General features: G+C 36.9%; 1 protein-coding gene and 1 long non-coding RNA gene across 2 annotated transcripts; one reads left to right on the top strand and one right to left on the bottom strand.

Moving 5' to 3' along the window:
- Positions 1–1092: 1092 nt before the first annotated feature.
- Positions 1093–4482, bottom strand: LOC107829082 (uncharacterized). Its single transcript, XM_016656515.2, has 2 exons — positions 2504–4482; positions 1093–1518 (listed from the first exon to the last, which is right to left on the bottom strand). Exon 1 carries the CDS (start codon positions 4239–4241, stop codon positions 2532–2534), a length of 1710 nt encoding a protein of 569 aa, XP_016512001.1. The 5' UTR covers positions 4242–4482; the 3' UTR covers positions 1093–1518; positions 2504–2531.
- Positions 4483–5699: 1217 nt separating this feature from the next.
- On the top strand, positions 5700–18127 carry LOC142164936 (uncharacterized). Its single transcript, XR_012696025.1, has 3 exons — positions 5700–6223; positions 10943–11113; positions 17866–18127. It is a non-coding gene; the product is annotated as an uncharacterized LOC142164936 (long non-coding RNA).
- Positions 18128–20108: the final 1981 nt, after the last annotated feature.

Genomic DNA, 20108 nt, shown 5'->3' on the forward strand with positions numbered 1-20108 from the left:
GCACCCCTTCAAAGTGCAATGAAGGTCACCGACCGAGGCCATAGACCTTATTGATCGGCCATTGGTCCGTCCTGGTCGTTATGCGTCCTTGGTTTAATCCAACAAGTACATGCTACTTTCTATTAGTAGCAGCAGTATTGAGTAACTCTACCTATTAAGACGATAATTGAAATTAACCCATATTCCGAGGTCATCAAATCCCATCTACCTATTAGGGTGGGGGATTGGGGTTGGGGTTTGGGGGGGGGGACAAAACAGGCAGGCACAGGCATGTGAATTAGAGAGAGAGAAAGATGGTGAAGGGTAATGAAAAAGACATAGAATGTGAGTCTGACCCACCATTTTCATAGACAATCTAACCATATAGAATAAGACCCCCTATTGATTTTTCTAATCCTAATACTTCCATCTTTCCATGTGACATCGCTGTAAACGGTCCCTCTCTTGTCCTCTTCTCCATATCTTTTTCTCTTATGTATTTTAAGCGTTATTTAAGTTCCTTCTTCTGACATCTTCATAGCTTCTTTACCTATTCTCCATTTTTCTTAATGCAGATTCTCATGAGAGAACACATGGGCCCACCCTTCTTTTATTTCCGATAATCATGGCCTTCCAATTTTTTCTTATCTAAATTAAGGATCGACATACGCATTATTAAACTCCATTTACAACTCAGTTTCACAAAAATCCATTAGAAGTATCCATTACAGTTCCAAGTGTATAAAACTTTAGAACCCCTTTTTACACCAACCACCAAAGAATTAAACAAAGCAAAAAATGTTATCTTTGCATAATCAAGGGGCTATATAAAACAATTCACAAACGCCAGCTATAGGAAAATACAAAAGAACAGAACCTTAACCACCCTAAAAGCTTAAGCTTTATGCGAGGTTTATAAGCTATGTGTTGTTTCCTTAACAATAAAAAATAACAAAGTAAAAAGAGCAACCGGCAAACTCACCATAATTCTAGCCGCACTAAAAGGTTGTCAATAACAAATACTATATGAAAAAGGACATTGTCAAAGCAAGACAATGTTAATGTGATAAGAGTTAGCTACACTTTTTCACCAATAAAGAGAGAAGAAATAAATTGAAGAGACAAGTTGCACACTTTGTAATTAGGGCTTTGGCCATTACAAGAAAAACAAACTTTTGAATATACAATATTAACCATGCCTAGGATGAAAAAAAAGGGTGGGGTGGCAAGCACTATCACTCACTTACAAAAGCCTCACATTGTGAAATAAACAGAAAAAATGAAAAAAAAAAAAAAAAAGAGGAAAAAATAAACAAACAAGGATACTCCCTAAAAAACGCATCCATGCCATGTGTCATATAGTTTAGAATAATAAATTCAACTTTTTTTCTTGCTTTTTCATTTTCTAATTGAGAAGAATATTGTAGTATAAGGTTAAAGTTGGGGTATACCGAGTGTGTAGTGATTGTTTGTTGGTTTCTTTGTAGGAAATGAGGTGGTTTTCCACATTTTGACAGTTAGGAAAATCCAAACAACCACCTGCAAGAAGCATCATAGGTACGATAATGTCAGGAGACAAAATTAGTGAATAAAAGTAAAAACTTCACAGGCAGCTAATGAAAAACAGTATAACACTATTAGAGTAAAATGGACTTAAAGTAGAACTAATGTTCATCACGTGTAATACAGTCAGCTAATGAATAGTAATAAACCTAACAGCAAGACACTTATGATAAGATGAATCAACTAGCAAAACAGTGCATCAATGTCATTCATATCCAAAGACTGAACAATAAAAGTTGAGAATCATGCCCCCACTATGCGGCCAAAGAAAAATATCACAGCTCAGCCTGACCCATTGCAAGCATTAACATGTCTAGCGTGTTTCACAAAAGAAAGGAGAAAAATGTACTTATTTAAGGTTGGACAGTTAAGATTTCTAATTATAGTCCACCTACTTTTACTCAATGCAAATGACTTCATCTTGATAGTTGTCTACAATTTACTAGTCTAAAGAAAGTAGTATCATTTGGCTACTTTGACACCATGCTTTAGGCAATTAAGCCTGGGACTCATATCAAAATAGAACTCATCATCTCATGCTTGCTTTTAATAGTGTTTATACAAAATGATGACGTAAAAATGGAGTTTTTACAAAGTCATTACTTTCTTGAGTAAAAGAAGCTCAAAATACTCTCTTGTTTCTCTTTTGGAGGGGAAGTGATATCAAGACTATAATGAGTTGTGCCACCAAACAAATATGTAGAAAATATATGTTTCAATTTGATCTTCTGGTTTCCAAAGGATGTGTGCTTAAAAACAATGTAGGTAAATTAATCCAAGCTTATAGGCATGGCCATTTTTGTCTTGAGAAATGGAAAGCAAATTAAAGAAATACTATTACATTCAGCATGTCAGGTTGGGGTGGTGTTGACCGGTAGGACCCACTAACGCCAAAGAAGTTAAAGATGAATTAAACTTTCAGGTACAGCAGTTAATTAAAGATGTTAAACAGAAAAATTACCTTTTGTTGGCGGGGTTAGTTAGCTTTGCTAATTACTCCACGTCCTTGTGAAAATGCTCTTTAGCCTATTGCCTGAAAGTCTCTGAAAGGCCTTCTTAGCTCCGACCACCTCTGCCTCCGTCAGCTTCTGCAAATGTCCGTATGCTCCGGCCTCCACTAGTCTCTTCCGACAACCATGGCTCCCTCCCGCCATGATTGCCGCCACCACTGCCACCGGGAACTTCTTCGACACCACATCGTTTTTAGCATCCAACATTTGTACCAACCTCATCACACTCTTCTCATCCTTAACCAATTCCTTCCTATTGGATTTCACAGCCAACAGCGAAACCAAAGCATTCGTCGCCACCTCTTGCAGCCCATCTGGTTTAGCTGATTCCATTAGCTTCACCAATGACCCCATACACCCAGCAATAGCCCTCTTCTTCTCCTCACTTATAGATAAATTTGCAAGCAATGAAGCGGAAATATACTGTAACATTAAGCTACCGTGCTTTATAAGCTCAGCTAACTGAATCACAAACGTAGTATATGAACTAAGAACCCTCGACGTGGATTCAGAAGAAGATAACGAATGAATAGCCCGTAAAACATACTCTAACGTATCAGAATTCGACGATTCATGAAGCAAATGAAGCAATCTCTGCAACCCCTTTTCTTGAATTAACAAATCCCGGTAGTACTCACCAGAGGAAGCAAGAATTGCGACGCAATTCGCCGCCTTTTCTTGCGCTGACGCCTTGCCTGAAACCATTAACTGTAGAAGAACAGGAATTGCACCTTCTTCTGCTAACGCAATACGGACATCTTCATTTGTGGACACATTCTTGATTGCCCCAACAGCATGAATTTGAGCAGAAACAGACCCAGATTTACATAGGTCTAAAAGTATAGGGACACCACCATAAGCTGAGATAGCCCAAGCATTTTCAGGATCATTAGTAATACATTCAACAGCCAAAGCCGCTTTTTCCTTCATAGTAACAGAACCAGACTCAATAATTCTCAGTAAAGGACCTAAAGCACCTTCTTCAAACACGCATTTCCTCGCCTGTTCACTTAAAGAAACAAGCATTGATACTGCAACAACTGCCTGTTCACGTATAAAAGGATCAATATTAATGTCCAGTAAATTAATTAAATACCCAAAATGCCCTTCCTTTGCAACAATCCCAGCTGATTTCTCATCCTCTGAGAGGAGCTGAATCAACGATTCTAAAGCCTTTCTCTTAAACTCAACGCCGCCGATTTGGATTCTGGTGAATAGGTCTTTAATAAAAAGGACTAAATCGTCTTTTGTAGAGTTAACGGAAGGGTGAGAGAGGACTATAGCGGTGGACTGACGGAGTACGCCGGAACGGCAAAGGAGGTCAAGGTGATGGATCTGTTTTGAAAGCCAACCTGAAGCCATGTCAAGATCCGACTGCATTAATAGCTTACCCGGAGGTTTTTCCGGGTCGGAGCATTGCTCGCATAGAGTTTGTACACGGAGTACAGTGGAGAGAAGATTCGGGAGCAGCGTCGGAAGAAGCTCGTTTTCCGTCCAGTGAGGTGAATCGGAGATTTCGGATAAAAGAGACTTGACGGTAGCGAGTTTCGACCGGAGAACTTGCCAGCGGGCAGTGAAGGACTTGATGGAAAGAGAAAAGGGGAGGAGATGGGTGAGGAGGTGGTTTATTTGAGCAAGGGTTTCGGCCGTGGACGGCGGCTGTGACGGTGGTTCGCCGGTACAATGCATTTTTCTTATAAAAAACAAACCACGCAGTTCAATTAATTGAACCTAAGCATAAGAGCAGCAAAAAAGTTTGGGAAAATTAGCTGAGCTGAGAGAGTTATGGGGATGAGGAGAAATAGGGGAGAGTGATAAATTGCGTAGAGGGAAAGGTAAAGTGCAGAGAAGAGAGAGAGTGAGAATGGCGACTGACACGGAAAATAGTGAAATGAGAAAGAAACCGAAGCCTAATAAGTATGACTGTTTTGACTAATTGGGGAAAGATAATAATAATGTGATAAAACGAACGAAAACAGCGAGTAGAAAGAAAATCCCTAATTCGTTACCCGGTTCAGTTTGGTAGTTGGACGTGGACGGTGACAACTGACCAGGAACTAACGTGCTATTTGCCGCTCAAACAATTACTTGCTGACTATTACTAGTATCTTATTTAGATTTCAATTTTAGGATTAACAGAATACTTGATGGTGACTCTAATGTTTGAACAATGACTTTGCTGACTTTTTGTGGTATATAATTTCCCGTAACTCCTGTTTAATACCTAAATAATTGTTACTAGAATAAAGTCATGAACTATCCCTTTTTCTTATTCATATAGGAATTGATTTTTCGAAAACCAACAAGAACTAATTTTACCACGTTATAAGTGAATGAATACTTGTACTTAATATAACATACATTCACCTATTATTCTTATTTCCTAAATTTTTTAATAAATTAATAGCTTTTGTTGGTATATAAGTCTCAAAAAATCTCGTCAAACAAGAGAAACGAATTAAAGAGAAAAATCAATGCACAAGATGAAACAAAACAACTACCTTTATCAACTTAGTTCAAAAAGCAAAATACGAGCAAAGTCATATTTTTTTATTTTATATGGAAGGAAATATAAAAAGGACTGTGAGAATTGAATTCAAACTTATACTATAAAAAGCTATTATCGGTATAATTATTTGACCAAAAAGTATTAACTTTGGTTAAAACGATCATACTTATATAATGATGGATTAAACCTAGTTAATGATAATATCTCTAAATGAGGGTTTCGAAAAGACGGGTAACGTTAGACAGATCTAGTGGGGGTTGACAATAGCATTCGTTAAATATTTCAAAAGGTGTGACCAATAATGGAGAGATTAGCAATAAATGGCATTTAAGTAAATAGGATAAAGTGGTTCACGCGATAAGGATGAACTAGATGATTGTTTCTCCTAACAATGACGAATGATAGATAAATCCTAGAACATTCTAAATATTCTCGGATGTGACGGAAAGGTTGGAATAATATGGACAAGAATCTTGATAAAAATGTATTATTTGTATCTTTCTCAGAGAGAACTTTTATTAGAGATCTGTTCTTATCAAATGAATGTTACATGCCCCTATTCATTATCTTTTTTCCTTTTTATATGAGACAAACCATAGTAGTACAAGTGCAGAGAATATCCGGAGATCGCCTAACTTTCATCCAAGGGCCAATATTAATTCCCTACCCCAAATAAAACCTAACTAAAACCTAATTCCTAAGCCAAGTTTCAGACACCTCCCCAAGAGAAAGGGCCGCACACCCCATCAGCTCCCATTGTTTTTTGATAAATCCTATCTCTTTCATTGAAGAGATAAAAAACAGCCGCCCATGCCTGTTGATTCACTTAAGAGCTTCGACGAGCTTCTGCCGGAATCCGACAATTGTGAAACCAACGAGCCTCTCCTCCCATAGCTCCATCATCTATCTTCTATGAAATCACCCGAAAATCAATCTTTGATAGCCGAAAAACATACATGAACCATCCATGTTTGTCGTCCAAATTGCAGAATTTTTCGGATCTCCGGAGTTATTAGTTTTTGTTACTGAGTCGGGTTTCTTAGAAGTTGTCGATTCGATTTTTCCATCGTGGATCCGTTTCTGTCGAGCTCTTGTCCAAGGTGTTTTTGGTCTAATACATGCTCAGATTCAAAGAAACTGTCTAAGGAGTTGAATCCTCGAGGTCCCTTTCCAATCTCCACTTTTAGAACTCTTGTATGTATTGGAGTTTCTTTAAGTAAATATATAAAATGGTGATACTACTGTTTTCATCCTCTTTAGCATAATGTTAACTGAGTTATTCACTGTGAGTGTCCTCTGTTTATAATCGAGTTTAATATGTATCTTGGCATGCCCTCGTTTTGTCCATATTTCATTCTTTTTCTCTGGTTCATTGAGTAATTCTCGATATGATTTGTCTCTTTTGTGCTTATATGGCCATTTATTAAGATTTTGTTATTTTGTTAGAATATTATGTTAGTTTCATTCTTAAATTTGAATATGAAGCTGGTTGATGGATACAAATGATTAGATAATATCATATAAGTGTTATAAAATAAAGATTGTAAAGTAAAGACAAGTATAGAGAGAAACTGATATATTATTCGAATTCAAACTGATGTACATAATGAACTGAAATCTCTTCTATTTATAGAAGAAAGGAAGCTGCTGTGTAAGTTGCTACTATACCAGATATGGATAATCTTCTACTGAGAGCAATTTTTATCCATAACGGAGTACTGAAAGGATAAGCTTATTATACCCGATATGGATAATCTTCTATCGGGGGTAATGTTTATCCATACCTGGTTCCTGAAAGGATAAGCTTATTATACCCGGTATGGATAATCTTCTACCGGGGGTAATGTTTATCCATAATTGGGTACTGAAATGATAAGCTTCTTCAGGAAGCTTATTTTCAATAGAGTACTAAATAGATAAACATATTTACGGTGGAGTCACATATGGATAAGCTTCTTCAGGAAACTTATTTACAACGGAGTACTAAATGAACATCCATAATATAATATATTTATAACACTCCCCCTGGATGTTCATTAAAAGATAATGTGCCTCATTAAAACCTTACTAGGAAAAACCACGTGAAAAAAAATCTCAGTGAAGGAAAAAGAGTACACATATGTAGTAAGACGCATTACTAGGTGCCTCATTAAAAACCTTATAAGGAAAACCCCATGGAAAAAATCTTAGTAAGGGAAAAAGAGTGCATCGCGTATTTTACTCCCCCTGATGAAAACCTTGTTTCAAATATTTGAGTCTCCGCATTCCAATCTTGTATACCATCTTCTCAAAAGTTGAAATTGGCAAAGATTTAGTGAATAAATCTGCTGGATTATCACTTGAACGGATTTGTTGCACATCAATGTCATCACTTTTCTAAAGATCGTGTGTGTAGAATAATTTTGGTGAAATGTGATTCGTTATATCTCCTTTTATAAATCCTCCCTTCAATTGGGCTATGCATGCAGCATTGTCTTCGTATAAAATTGTGGGTCTTTTCTTACATTCCAAACCACATTTTTCTCGAATAAAATGAATTATTGATCTCAACCATACGCATTCCCTACTTGCTTCATGAATAGCTATTATCTCAGCGTGATTTGAAGAAGTAGCAACAATAGATTGTTTTGTGGAGCGCCATGATATGATAGTACCTCCATATGTAAATACGTAGCTGGTTTGAGATCGAGCTTTATGGGGATCAGATAAATAACCTGCATCTGCATAACCAACAAGGTCTGCACTATCTTTGTTAGCATAAAACAAACCCATATCAAGAGTTCCCTTTTAAATATCGCAATATATGCTTAATCCCGTTCCAATGTCTCCGTATAGAAGAAGAACTATATCTTGCTAGTAAATTAACAGAAAATGCTATGTCAGGCCTTGTAGCATTAGCAAGATACATTAGTGCCACCAATTGCACTGAGATAGGGTACTTCGGGACCAAGGAGTTCCTCGTCCTCTTCTGGAGGTCGAAACAAATCCTTATTTACTTCAAGTGATTGAACAACCATTGGTGTACTCAATGGATGCGCTTTGTCCATGCAAAAGCGTTTTAAGACCCTTTCTGTATAGGCAGATTGATGGATAAAGATCTCGTCTGCTAAATGTTCAATTTGCAGACCAAGACAAAGTTTTGTCTTTCCAAGATCTTTCATCTCAAATTCTTTCTTAAGATATTTAATTGCCTTTTGGAGCTCTTCTGGAGTTCCAACAAGATTTATGTCATCAACATAAACAGCAAGTATAACAAATTCTGATGCCATTTTCTTTATAAAAATACATGGACAAATAACATCATTTATGTAACCTTCTTTTAGCAAATATTCACTAAGGCGATTATACCACATGCGCCCAGATTGCTTTAAACCGTACAAAGATCTTTGTAATCTGGTTGAATACATTTCCTTAGATTTTGCTTCAGGCATTTTAAATCCTTCAGGGATTTTCATATAAATTTCATTATCAAGTGAACCGTACAGATAAGCTGTAACTACATCCATTAGATGTATTTCAAACTTTTCATGTAGTGCTAAACTGATGAGATATCGAAATGTTATGGCATCCATAACAGGTGAATATGTTTCATCAAAATCGACTACAGGTCGTTGTGACAATCCTTGTGCAACAAGGCGAGCTTTGTATCTTTCAACTTCATTTTTATCATTCCTTTTTCGCACAAAAACCCATTTATGACCAATTGGTTTTATACCAGTAGGTGTTTGGACTACTGGTCCAAAGACCTCTCTTTTAGCAAGTGGCTTCAATTCCGATTGAACTGCCTCTTGCCATTTTGGCCAATCAGATCTTTGTCGACATTCTTCGACAGATCGAGGTTCAAGATCCTCACTATCTTGCATAATATTAAGTGCTACATTATATGCAAAAATATTATCCACCACCATTTCAGATCGATTTAAATTAGTCTCATCACCGATCGAACTTATTAAAAGTTCCTTACTCACATGAGCTTCGGGTTCATTGATTTCTTCAGGAATCTCAGAACTTATCAGATTTTGGGTCTCTTCAGGAGATCCCTTCATAGTATCGTTTTGATCATTTGTCGATTTTCTTTTTCAAGTATTTCAATCCTTAGAACCCAAAGGCCTACCACGCTTCAGGCGTGCTTTAGGTTCACTATCTCTCATGCTAGTAGATGGTCCTACTGGGACATCAATTCGGATAGGTACATTCTCTGCTGGGATATGTGACTTAGTTATCCTTTTCAAATCAGTAAATGCGTCTGGCATTTGATTTGTTATATTCTGTAAATGGATGATCTTCTGGACCTCCTGATTACATATAGGGGTACGGGGATCAAAGTGAGATAATGATGAAATTTTCCACACAATTTCTCTTTTGATTTCCTTTTTCTCTCCCCCCTAATTGTGGAAAATTTGTTTCATCAAACCGACAATCTGCAAATGGAACATTAAATAAATCTCCTGTCAATGGTTCAAGATAGCGAATAATAGAGGGTGATTCAAACCCAACATATATTCATATCCTTCTTTGTGTCCCATCTTACTACGTTGTGGTGGTGCTACTGGCACATATACAGCACATCCGAAAATTCGTAGATGGACAATATTTGGTTCATGACCAAAAACTAATTGTGACGGAGAATATTTACTATAATGTGTCGGTCTGAGATGGATAAGTGATGCTGCATGCAAGATAGCATAGCCCCAAGCAGTAGTGGACAATTTTGTTTTCATAAGTAGTGGTCTTGCTATCAATTGCAGGCGTTTAATAAATGACTCTGCAAGGCTATTTTGAGTATGAACATAAGCTACAAGATGTTCAACTTTTATCCCAACGGATAGACAATAATCATCAAAAGCTTGAGATGAGAATTTTCCAGCATTATCAAGGCGAATAGCCTTTATAGGATAATCTGGGAATTGTGCCCTTAATCGAATTATTTGGGCTAATAGCTTTGCAAACGCCAGGTTGCCAGATGATAGTAGGCACATATGAGACCATGTTGAAGATGCATCTATTAGGACCATAAAATATCTAAACAACCCACTTGGTAGGTGAATAGGTCCACATATATCCCCATGTATACGCTCTAAAAAGGCAGGGGATTCAATACCAACCTTCATTGATGATGGTCTAGTGATCATTTTTCCTTGATAACAAGCATCGCAAGAAAATTTGTCATTTGTAAGAATCTTCAAGTTCTTTAATGGATGCCCACTCGAATTTTCAGTAATTCGTCTCATCATTATTGATCCGGGATGGCCCAAACGGCCATGCCAAAGTACAAAAGTATTTGAATCTGTAAACTTCTGGTTTACGATAGAGTGTGCTTCAATTGTACTAATTTTTGAATAGTATAAGCCAGAAGATAAAGTTGGTAACTTTTCTACAATGCATTTCTGGCCAGAAATATTCTTTGTAATACAAATATATTCCCTGTTCATTTCATCTATTGTCTCTACATGATACCCATTTCGGCGGATATCTATAAAACTCAACAAGTTTCTTCGGGACTTGGAGGAGAACAATGCATTGTCTATAATAAGTTTTGTTCCCTTAGACAGAAATATTATGGCTCTTTCGGAGCCTTCAATCAAACTTATATTACCAGAAATTGTTGAAACATTTGCTTTTTCCTTATGCAAATAAGAAAAGTATTTCTGATCATTGAATATGGCATGAGTTGTTCCACTATCAATAACACAAATATCTTCATGATTTGTAGTTGATCCAAACATAATTTGAGGGTTATCCATATTCTTCAAAATAACATAAATAAAATATATTATAGTAAATATCATTATCAAAGCATAACTTTTATTTATGTACAACAATTACATAACCATATTATCTATTACAAATAACAAAAATTAAAATATTTACATTTCTACAGATTCACTACCGATTACATAACTTGTTTCTCCTTCTGGGAGTGCAAAGTAATCAGCTACATCCAAATGCATGAAGTCTGAATTATCTTCAGAAATAAAATTTGCTTCAGCATTTTTCTGTCTTCTTCAGGGAGGCTTGATAAAGCTCAACCAGGTGTTTTGGCGTACGACAGGTACGTGACCAGTGCTCTTTTCCTCCACATCTATAGCATGCATTTTCTGCATTTGGCGCTTGCACCGCTTCATGCTTTTGTTCCTTCTTTTTCCACTGCTGGTGGTGAGGAGGCTTCTTTGGTGCATTATTATTACCATGATTGGGGTTTCTTCCCCGACCACGGCCATGACCACGACTGGGGCCACGACCTCTTCCACGTTTAGCTTGGTGGAAGTTCGTCTCATTCACTTCAGGGAATGGACAAGAACCAATAGGTCGACTTTCATGATTTTTCATTAATAGCCCATTATGTTGCTCTGCTATAAGAAGATGTGAGATAAGTTCAGAATACTTTTTAAATCCCATCTCTCGATATTGCTGTTGCAGGAGCATATTCGAGGCATGAAAAGTGGTGAAAGTTTTCTCCAACATATCATGATCAGTAATATTATCACCACATAATTTCAATTGGGAAATAATTCTGAACATAGCAGAATTATACTCACTGATAGATTTAAAATCTTGTAGCCTTAGATGAGTCCAATCATAACGTGCCTGTGGAAGAACGACCATCTTCAGGTGGTCATATCTATCTTTCAAATTATTCCACAGTATGACTGGATCTTTAATAGTGAGATATTCCATTTTCAAGCCCTCATCAAGGTGATGGCGTAGGAATATCATTGCTTTGGCACGATCCTTGTTTGATGCCTGATTTTTATCCTTGATGGTGTCTGTCAGACCCATCGCATCAAGATGAATTTCAGCATCAAGCACCCAAGACATGTAGCTTTTGCCCGATATATCCAGGGCTACAAATTCAGGTTTAGAAAGATTTGACATTATTTAGGAAAAGAAAGTTCTTACCCCTAATACTTTCAAAGTATTTGTTCGAGATGTCAGAGTCTCGTGCTGATAACGTGTTATAAAATAAAGACTGTAAAGTAAAGACAAGTATAGAGAGAAACTGATATATTATTCGAATTCAGACTGATGTACATAATGAACTGAAATCTCTTCTATTTATAGAAGAAAGGAAGCTGCTGTGTAAGCTGCTACTAGATCAGATATGGATAATCTTCTATTAAGAGCAATGTTTATCCATAACGGAGTACTGAAAGGATAAGCTTATTATACCCGATATGGATAATCTTCTATCGGGGATAATGTTTATCCATAACTGGGTACTGAAAGGATAAGCTTATTATACCCGGTATGGATAATCTTCTACCGGGGGTAATGTTTATCCATAACTGGGTACTGAAATGATAAGCTTCTTCAGGAAGCTTATTTCTAATAGAGTACTAAATAGATAAACATATTTACGGTGGAGTCCTATATGGATAAGCTTCTTCAGAAAGCTTATTTACAACGGAGTACTAAATGAACATCCATAATATAATATATTTATAACAATAAGTTCATTTTTAGTAATCATTTGAAAACTAGAGACTCCGCTTATTATCATAATATCATAGATTGAATATTTGCTATTTTGACGAATATTTTGGGATTTGCCACAAATAACTCCAATAGTCATGACCTCACAACAATCTCAAAGTAATTTAAGAAAAATAGCTCATGAACATCGTAGCTTGCTTTAGGCGCGATTAATAATAATTATCGTCACTATGGATACGGTTCCCTTAGTATAGTCATGATACATAATCCCTAATTCGAGTGTGCGTTTCACGTGACTCGATCATAACTTCGAAATAATAATAAATAAATATGTTGTGAATTACGGGCGCGTTTCACGTGACGCGATTCGCAATGTGTACAAAAACAAACGAGTGCGTGACATCGTGACTTGTTCAAATAATTTCTATAAATACTAAAAATGGTTAATTGATTAATTAAAGGCTGTTAGAAGTTAAAAATGTACAATAGATTCTAAATATGTAATTAATCAGATAAGTAGACCAATTATTAATAAATGAGAGATCGTGCTAAAATCACGAAACTCGGGAGTGCCTCACACCTTCTCTGGATTAAAAGAATTCCTTAACCGGTCTTCTATGTTTGCAGACCATAAATAAGAGTCAATTTCCTTGATTTGGGATTTAAAATAAACCGGTGACTTGGGACAACATAAATTATTCCAAGTGGAGACTCTGAATTAAATAAATAATCTCATTTCGATTAATGTCACTTTAATTGGAAAAACTCTCTATCCCTCGGGAAAAAAGAGGTGTAACAGCTCTGGAGACTCTGCTGGGGAATTGACCCAGAACTCCTGTTTCAGGGTTTAGAATTCGAGCTTCGAATAACTGTTATAGTTGGTTTTTATTTATTAATGTGTTAAATGCTGCTTTTTATAGCTTTGATATTGTTTGAACTGTATATAAACTGTTACGAAACCCTTCTTCTCTCTAAGTTTTCTAAATCTTCTGGGAAGTGCACGATGGCTTGACTTCTTTTCTGTTAGTGTCATACCCTAATTTAGAATGAGGATTGGATCTGTTACAAAGTCGAATGACCTTTTGGTTACCGGTACATAGCCTCCCCCCGGCTCGAGTTGTCCGCTCGGGTAAGCTAGGTCTAGAACAATACACCCAGGTTTTAAACTTAGAATGACATAACCTCATGCTAGATCCCTAGTATGTACGTTTGTTTGCATCACGTGCATTTGACGTTGGGGACTCAACACAGGGGTTGGGTTTGTCTAAGATAGGTGTACCCTATATTAAAAGACCATCATGATGCATCCTACATGCTAATTGCGCATTTATTTGTTTCGACTTGCATGTTGACCCGACTAGAATAGGGAAAGAAAATTAAAAAAAGAAAAAAAATAGAAACAAAAGAAGAAAAGTGTGAGAGGTAGGTATTTGAAAAATTGTGAAACTCTACCGAATTTTTTTTTTTTAAAAAAAAGAGAAATAAAATAAGCCAATATTTTCATAAGTCATGCTTCCCCTGTTTCGTCAAAATTGGCCGAACTACGCGGGTTTGATTCTCTCCGGATATGAGATACGTAGGCAAACCGCATAGGTTTCTCCCCACAATCTTAAAAAAATCCAAAAATATTTTCCTTTACTTACTTCTTTAGAAAGTCTTTATTATAGACCCCAATTTTTAAAAAAATACAAAAATATTTTCTTTTAATTTCCTCTCAAAATCCAAAATATTTTCATTCTTCTTTCGAAAATTAAAAAGAAAGTTCAAGATTCAAAAAATATTTTCTTTTTTCTTAAGAAGTATTTCTTTCATAAATTTAAAATAAAAGTCCAAAAATCCAAAAACATTTCCTTTCTTCTTTAGAAGTTTTTCTTTCGAAATTAAAAAAAAAAGGCAGAAATTAAAAAAAAAAACAGTATTTTCTTTCTTTTTTAGAAGTCTTTTCAAAAAATTCTCAAAAAAAAAAACAAATCGAAATTCAAAAATATTTTATTTCCTTTATAAGTCTTTCTTTCGGAAATTAAAAAAAATTCAAAACCCAAAAAAAAGAGTTAGTTTATTTACTTTATTCTTGTTCTTCCCGAACTACGCAAGATCTGATTCATGTTCCCACATGATACGTAGGCAACCCACATCAGGTTTGATCGAATAAAAGAAACAAACAAAACAAAAAGAGTAAGGAAATAAACAAAAAATACTAAGAAAATAGAAAAAAATAGAGTGTTTATTCTAACATGCTTGTTGTTTTGAAATAAAAGCTAGTCAAAGGTGGTGAATTTTTTGGTTTGCAATAGCGAGTCACAAAAACAATCCAAGAACCCTTAGAAATAAAACATCTTCTCAACCAATGAAACAAGCACAACTGTTGTTGACCTAAAATCACGAAAACGCAAGTAGGCAAGTTGCAATGAAAAAAAAATGGAGGCAAATGTGGGGTTAACTTTACTAGATTTGAATAATAGGACCTGGACTGATCGGGATGATTTGATGATGGGGAGACATAAGAATTCTTCCAAGTTTTTTAGCAAATTAGTTGCTTTGAAATTTACCATGACATCAGTCCTGAAGTCTTACAACTAATATTGGGAATGTTTTGATCAAAAAGCCAAAATTTGAGTGCTAAATCAGAAGGAATATATGGGTTGAATGCCGCAGTAATGTTGATGTGCAAATTTGTGGCTAAGATGTCGCTTAGTAACGGGAAAATCACTCCTCTTTTAGCCGTGTTAGCTTATTTTGTCGTCTTTTCTTCTTCTTTTTGTGTTATCAGACCATGCTATCCTTTATTCAATAAAAAGAAGTCAGTCATTTTGTGCATAGTTCTTCACGCTAGTTCTAGTGACATTACATGCATGCAAAAATTTTGGTCAGATCTTAGAAAACTGATTTATTTTTTAATTGTAACGACCCGACCAGTCGTTTTGAGCTCTAGCGCATCGTTCAACAGTTTGAGGCCGTGAGCAGCATCACTTCAGGTATTATGACTTATGCGCATAGTCGGAATTTCATTTCGGGTAGTTCAGAGTTGATTTGGAAAGAGAATTCTCATTTCGGAAGCTCTAAGTTGAAAGAATTGACTAAGAATGGATTTCAGAGTAAACGACCTCGGAATCGGGATTCGAAGGTTCCAGCAGGTTCGTATGATGATTTCGGACTTGGGCGTATGTCCGGATCGGGTTTTGGAAGATCCGAGAACGTTTTGGTGCCTATTGTGGAAGTTAGCATTTTGGAAGAAATTTCATAAGTTTGTGTTGAAGTGCATTTCAGTGTTATCGATGTCCGTTTGGGATTCCAAGTTTGGGAGTAGCTCCATATGATGATTCTGGAGTTGGGAGCGCGATCGGAAGTGAAATTCGGAGGTCCGTAGGTCATTTTGGAGTCATTTGGCTAAAGATAGAAATTCTAAGGGTTTTTGAGAAGTTTGACCGAGAGTTGACTTTTTGATATTGGGGTCGGATTTCGATCCCGGAAGTTGGAGTAGGTTCGTAATATCAAATATGACTTGTGTGCAAAATTTGAGGTCAAACGGATATGATTTGATAGGTTTCGGCATCGAATATAGAAGTTTAAAATTCTAAAGTTCATAAATCTTGGATTGGAGGTCGATTCGTGGTTTTAGCACTGTTTGATATGATTTGAGGCCTCGACCAAGTACATAATGTGTTTTGGGACTGGTAGGTATGATTGGTTGGGGTCATAAGGGCCTCGGGTGAATTCCGGGTGGTTAACGGATCGAAAAAGGAATTTTTGGAAGGCTGAAGTTGTTGGTTGCTGGTATAACCACACCTGTGAGAATTGGGTCGCAAGTGCGGAGCCGCTAGAGGAGCCGCAGATGCGGTTTGGGCCAAAAGTGAAGGGGACCGCAGATGCAGTCGAGCAGCCGCAGAAGAGGGACCGCACCTGCGGCGGTTGAGTCGCATAAGCGGAAGGGAGGGCCTGGTGAGATATCCGCAGAAGCGGTAGAAGTGCCGCACCTGTGGAACCGCGGAAGCGGTTGAGGGACCGTAGGTGCGGAAGTGCTGGAGGCAGAATGGTTCTTTTAAAAATCGGGATTTGGCCATTTTCTCTCATATTTTCTTGGCTTGGGCGATTCTTGGAGAGTTTCAAGAAGGGATTTTCATCATCAACGATAAGGTAAGCTAATCCCACATATCTTGAGTTAACTATATCGATTATGTATGGATTTTAGCATGTAAATTGGTAGAACACTTGGGGTTTGAGGGAAAACCTAGAAAATTGATATTCTTGGAATCTGACCATGATTTTGGGTATGAAATTGAGAGTAAATTATATATTTAAGTTCGTGAGGCTATGGGTAAACTTTATCTTCGAAAAATTTAGGAATCCGGGCAAGTGGGCCCGAGGGCAATTTTGTCAACTTTTCGATCGGGGTAGGGAGTGTTATAATTGGATTATAATGAGTAATTGAACACATATTAATGGATTCGCATAATTATTGGAGCATTGTGCATCGATTCAAGTCTTCGGAAGAGCATGAAATGCAGATTATGGATCTTCGGAGCGAGGTGACTCTCCTTTCTAACCTTGTAAGAGGGAATTGTCCCCATAGGTGATATAATTGGTTGTGTGCTCCTATTTGTGGGGGCTATGTACGCACGAGGTGACGAGAGTACGTGCGTAGCTACTATTATGTGTAAGTTCGAGTAGTCTAGGACCCAAAAGCATGCTATACTTGGAATATCTGTAATCTTGGTGGCAGTAGATTTGCCTAAATCTTATCAAATTGGTAAATGAATTTCTAAAAGGATTAAACTTCTTTTTCTTAAATCGCTAAAAGAGAATTGGCTTTTATTGGATAAACGTTCCCCGATAAATTCTTAATTTGCCATTTGAGCATGTATTTCTATGTGTACCTGCGTGGCATGTATGATTCACGAGCAGGGTATTTGTTTATTTATGTTGACCACGTCACATGTTTGATTCGTGAGCGGGGTAATATATGCATCTATAGTTCGCGCCGTTCGACCCTCGGCAGTGCACACTTTACATTTCTATTGGATCGGGTCGTACGACCTCGGCATGATTTGCACATGCTTGTATTGCTTGTCTTGAAACTTATTGAAGTTGTTATTGCCTCTTCCCGGCTTATGAATATATGTTTAAATGATGGAGAAATTTGGAAATTTTCTATAAAAGAAAGAATTGTTTACTTGCTTCAACTTATTGAATTACAATCATGTTTATAAAAAAATCCAGGATTTAATATATTATCGATATAACATTATTGGACCACTAGCAAGTGTCGAAATCGACCTCTCATCTCTACTTCTTCGAGATTAGACGGGATACTCATTGGGTACACGTTGTTTTCGTACTCATACTACACTTCTGTGCATTTTTGTTGCACAGGGACATGCATCTCTAGTGGCCTAGTGGGCGTAGCAGCATGGTTGATCGAAGACTTAGGTGAGCTGCATTTTTCGAGGCGACCCACAACCAGCAAGTTTCTTTCTGAGTACTGTGTTATTTTCTATCCAACATTGTATTCCAGACGGTTGTTGTATTACATTATTTCTTAGAAATTGCTCATGCACTTGTGACACCGAGTTCTAGGATGTCTATGGGTTTATCCAGAAATTTTTAAAGGTTGTTGAATGTTTCATTATTTATTCAGTGGAATTTACTATGTATTGTTTAAACATATAAAAAAAGTGATTTCGGAAATAAAAACGAGAATTTAATTGAGTATTTTGGTTGGCTTGCCTGACAGTGGTTTCTGGCGTCATCATGACCCTTAGTGGATTTTGGGTCGTGACATTAATTGGCTAAGTGGAAAGGACACTTATGAAGATGAATAAAGACGTGAAACATTTGGAAAATAAGTATGAGCCAAGTTTACATGGAACCAAAGCAATCATGCTGATGGAAGTTAAGGATCTCTACCTTTTGAATCATTGAGAAGATCGGGCTTAAGGATGATCAGACGAGTTGAAGTCTATTTAGCACTAAAAGATAGAAAGTATTTTTCAAAAGAAGGTGTATGACAAACAACTTGATATGGATTAGTCTAGTGGCAAAATGCATCTTCTATATCGAGACAAAATTCAAGAATAGTTATCCAAATTGATAGGGGTCATTCACTATGAGGAAAGTATTGCTCATACAGTGTAAGAAAAAGACCCAAGAAGACAGACATGTTCATCAATGTCATGATTGTGAAAGGCTAACATGATTGGCGTTCTCGAGACTGGGAGGCCCTTTTTCTGCTATCTAACATTTATACCCTTCTCTACCCCTTTTGAGCTGGTGTCATTTTCTTTAACCCTCTCTCTTGGAATCAAGTTTAGAGTTAAAAAAAATGAATGCAAAAATGAAAAAAAAAGTCCATACTCCCAGAGTACTAACTGGGGCAATTCTTAGAAACTTCAAAAAAAAAAGAGAAAGAAAAAGAAAAAAATATTCTGGTCAGATGCTTGAACTACGTTCGACCTGATTCCTTTTAAGGATACGTAGGCAGCCTTACATGGTTCGGTCCCTTCAAAATAAAAATCCAAAATTCCCCGGACTCAAAGAAATTGAGGCAGAAGTTTTGGTTTTATAAAAGATCTGATTCCAAAAGTTGTAATTTTGAACCATTTCATCTTAAGCTATTTTGAGCCTGTTGCCACCCTTTCTTTCTAAACCTGTCCAAAAGCCTATGCTATGGTCCAAAGAAAGACCTTCCGATCAATCTTTGAGTATTCCAAGTCAAGCGAGTTAGAGGTATGATTCACATCATAGGTAACACTTTGTTCATGGTCACAAGGAAAGATGAACAAAGTGAGAGAGTCTTATAGGTGAAAACCCTCACGGGCACCGTAAGGCGATGGGAAGCCGAGAGAAAATTTAAATAAGAGAGTCTTATTGGTAAAAACCCTTGCGGGCACTGTAAGACGATGGTGAGCTGAGAGATGAACAAATGAGAGAGTTTTGCTGGTGAAAACCCTTCGGGACACTACAAGCCGAATGAGGTTCGTGACTTTAAAGAGAAATTGGATTATAGAAATCCCGGATTTTGAAATATGAAGACATGGCATGAATTGAAGTGTGATTAGTTGGATGGTTTAGGCTGATCAATCCGAAATACATGTCATGATCATTGGAGCCAGCTTTTTCACTCAGATAAGTCTCATTTAAATTCTTCTTCAAATATTAATCTTTGTTCAAAATTTTCCTCTTTATTCCTATTCTCGAAGTCACTTCGCTTCGTTTCTTTTGGGTCTATTTTTCTAAGTCTCTGTCAAGTCAGTCTTTGTTAAGCAAGCAAGAAAGTACTTCAAAGCCCATTACCAGCTTTTTAACTGCACCAAGCGAAGTTCGGCCAAGCACATCACAAATGACATGATTCAAAATGAGCAATATAGTGGTAATTGAAGTTTAGGTGGTCAAGTGATTCATGAAATTTTGAGCAAACACAAAGGTTCAACAGTTGTTAGAGTGAAAATGCAATACAACAAGTTGAGTGTAAGGGATTCAGGTCATTCAGAGGTTTTGTGGTCGAAGTACGATCAGAAGGTCAAATAATTCTTTGTTAGCCCGAAGCAGTTAATTAGAATGAAGCATGGTAGTGGCAGAAGCAGACACCTTCATCAAGGATGCCACAAACCAACCAC

This window comes from Nicotiana tabacum, chromosome 10 (assembly GCF_000715075.1).
Source record: "Nicotiana tabacum cultivar K326 chromosome 10, ASM71507v2, whole genome shotgun sequence".
In the NCBI taxonomy this organism is placed as follows: Eukaryota; Viridiplantae; Streptophyta; class Magnoliopsida; order Solanales; family Solanaceae; genus Nicotiana; species Nicotiana tabacum.

Coding starts and splice junctions, on each gene's coding strand:
- LOC107829082 (XM_016656515.2), bottom strand. CDS start 4,241: ATGCATTGTACCGGCGAACCACCGTCACAGCCGCCGTCCACGGCCGAA.